The sequence below is a fragment of the Cyprinodon variegatus genome, unplaced genomic scaffold, assembly GCF_000732505.1.
Source record: "Cyprinodon variegatus isolate N-32 unplaced genomic scaffold, C_variegatus-1.0 Scaffold78, whole genome shotgun sequence".
Lineage (NCBI taxonomy): Eukaryota > Metazoa > Chordata > Actinopteri > Cyprinodontiformes > Cyprinodontidae > Cyprinodon > Cyprinodon variegatus.
The window spans coordinates 902,513-905,820 of record NW_015150531.1 but is presented as its reverse complement, the minus strand read 5'-3'; the positions used below and the strand labels follow the sequence as shown (position 1 = coordinate 905,820).

The following is a 3,308-nucleotide window of genomic DNA, read 5'->3' as shown; positions in this document are numbered from 1 at the left end:
GTTTTCAATAAACTTTGAATCAATCTGACTGGATGGTCTGGTTGAACTGGAAAGTGCCTTGAGATGACATGTGTTGTGAATTGGCGCTATAGAAATAAACTGAATTGAAACTAAAGATCTTCTGATATAGATTTTTTTTAACCCTAATAATTATGACACATCCCCAATTTTTGCTGCTAAAACGACTAAATTGTAGCAAAGATAGAAGCTGGCTGATGCACTGATGTATGTTCTACCCCGATTTAAAACTTAGTCTCAGTTTTCAGACAGTTATATTCAGTGATGCCGACACACTGAATGCAGATATATTTAATAAGCTGCATTATTTGTCAGGTTGTATTACTTTACATTTAAAAAACAGAGACTTCTAAGGTTTCCTTGGAATTTTTCTAAAATATCCTCATTCAAATTAGGGTAACATAACATTTCAGCTCAATGTACTGTTAGATACCTGTTCCTGGTCTATTTTCCTCCTTTGACAGTTAGTTGACTGTTAAAAAACCCAGCAAATAAATAAATAAATAAACATCTAATACCTACAGTAGCCTTATGCCTCAATGACACATTATTTTATATTAAATGTAATTTCTTAGCAAATTGGAATTAAAAATCATAATAAGTAGAGTTTTGTTGCTCATCAGGTTAATGTTTAATAATCTAAAAGGTTCCCCCCCCTCCGGATACTTAATGAAAGTGTTGTAAATTGATGATAATTATTAGCAGGCTAACGATGCTAATGATGCACTGTAAAGGCAGGGGAGGATATATGTGATTTATGAACGGCTCAGTGCTAGAATAGGTGACTTTTGCAGCTTAAAGAAGAGAATCTCTCGAGGCTGAACTGCCTTTTTGTTACTAAGACAATCTGTGCCGACTACAGGAAAAACATTGCACTATTTCCCACAAAAAGAGTTTTATCTTATTGGAAAACATAAGAATAACCCAAATGTTTTAGTGAGGAAGATGCATCAGAAGTAGTGTAGAAGCCATGTTAGATGGTCTCATAGGGCAGATCATAGAGGAATCAACATTAGGAAATGTGCTGCAGGCTGAAACTGTAGAAACTTCTGAGGTAGATAGAGAAGATTTGGATGCTGTGGCAGAATGTAGGTTTTAGCTCCGTCTGCTTTTAAGTTTATTTATGTTCTTCAAACAAAAACTACACTGGAAAAAAACAAAATCTAGATAAGTAATTTTTTTCTTAAAATAGCTGCATTTGTTCTTGGATTGAGGAGGTAAGAGAAATATTTTGCCAATGGAACAAGATAATTTACATTTAAATTAAGGAAACACTATTGCATTGTCTTCTTTCAAGTGTATATTATCTAATTATCCTATTTTAAGAGTAAAAATACTCATTTGATTGGTAAACTATCTCATTTACCTACTCAAATTAAGGGTAAATACACTTAATTTAAGAAATTTTTACTAATTTCTAGGTCGTTTTTCCAGTGTACAACAACACTGCAAAAAAATTATATCTAAATAAGTTATTTTGTCTTGCAAGAAGTGCATTTTTTCTTGGATTGAGGAGGTAAAAGAGACACTTTGCCAATGGAACAAGACAATTTACATTTAAGATAAGAAAAAACAATTGCCCTGTCTTATTTCAAGTGAATATTATCTAATTATATTATTTTATTACGGGTGTGTGTCGGAGTATGAGTAAAAATACTAATTCTATTAGCAAATTATGTTATTAACCTACTCAAATTAATGGTAAATACACTTAATTTTAGACATTTTTTGCTAATCGAAATGTCAGAGTAAAGGAAGACGCTGCAAAGAGTTGTTGGTAATAAGATAGGGTCACAAAGTTCCAGGAATGACCTATTATTTTTACTTTTAAAATAAGATAATTAGATAATATGCACTTGAAATAAGTCAATGCAATTTTGTTTTCTTATTATAAAAGTCAATTGTCTCTTTTTATTGGCAAAATGTCTCGTTTACCTCCTCAATCCAAGAACAAATGCTCTTATTTTAAGTAAAAATGACTTCTCTAGATTTGGATTTTTTCCACTGTGATTTGTCATTCGTGATTTAAATGTCTCACTTTCCCGCCGGCTGGACTAAGGTTTGCTCTGTAATTGAAATGTGGACCACAGGGGTGTAAACATTTTGGAGGTATCGGCCCTGAATATTCATGAGCTCTCTGCAGGCCGCTGAGTGTTGATAAAAGGCCGATGTGTGTGTTTGTGAGTGTGCTGAGGGGGTTTGCTCTCCACTTATTGACATGTTCCTCTCTAAACAGCTCCGTCGCAGGTCAGCGAGGTCATCAAGGAGAAGGTGCAGCAGCGCAGCGTCCAGCTCTCCTGGCAGGAGCCGCAGCAACCCAACGGCGTCATCACCGAGTATCAAATCAAGTACTATGAAAAAGTGAGTGTGCAGCACACTGGAATGTGCTTTTCTCTTTCTGAAAAGCCGTTTAGTTTGGTTCTTTCCTCCTTATCTCGGCTCCACATCAACTTTTCTCATCACTTTGGATTTAGTCTCCATGCAAGTGTCGTCTTTGTCTTATAATTGCAGTAATGACTGAGATATGATTTTAATCAGGCTGTTGTCCTCCTCAAGTACCTCCATGCATGCATTAGCACATCCACCCACCCACACACGCTGCGTCCTCGGCTGCAGCAGGGCCAGAATTAGCAGTCTGTCACTGCTATCCCGCTTTACCTTCCACATAGATTATAGCTCTGCCTGCCTGTGTTTCAAGTCTGAACACATCAGCTTTTTACAACCAGGTTTAATGGAGCGAATTTCACCCAGCAAATCAAAGGCAGGGAAGCAGAGCTGTGATGCCAGTCCTGCCGGCCACAGGCTCTCACACTCTCTGACGAATCAGTCTCCCGTGTCACGTACTGTGGTCGAGCTCTGCCCAACTGTAAAAGTAGAAAATTGGAAACAACGACAACACCCCTAACAGACCGTGGCATTCCATTTGGGCTTTTTTTTTTCTGGGCAGAGACGCTCAGAACTCAACAACAAAGTACGCCATATGTGCAGCTTGGACAGAGGAATTTGATCCAACTTATTTACGTCTGTAAGGAGGACCGGATGTTGTGGAGGAAGAGTTCAGTCAGAAATTAACCTGCTGAGGGATTCATAAGGCCTGCTAAGAAGGAAAGACACAGAAAGGACATTGTGTTATTGTGCTGGCGTATAAATATTTGTGGTTTGGGTGGATTGTTTGTCGATGGCGTACAGTTTATCTGTTTGGAATAAATCCCATTATCGCCACGCTGAGCTGAATGGACCTAAAAATAACTTGATGTGTCTTCCATTAATTTGAGCATAAAAGCACTGGA

General features: G+C 37.5%; 1 protein-coding gene across 4 annotated transcripts in view; it reads left to right on the top strand.

Moving 5' to 3' along the window:
- epha7 (EPH receptor A7) overlaps positions 1-3,308 on the top strand; it is a 162,918-nt gene that overhangs the window by 111,289 nt on the left and 48,321 nt on the right. For all 4 annotated transcript variants that reach the window (XM_015372951.1, XM_015372950.1, XM_015372949.1 and 1 more), the window contains exon 6: positions 2,255-2,379. In XM_015372951.1, coding sequence (XP_015228437.1) covers positions 2,255-2,379 — 125 coding nt within the window. The remainder of the gene's footprint in view (positions 1-2,254; positions 2,380-3,308) is intronic.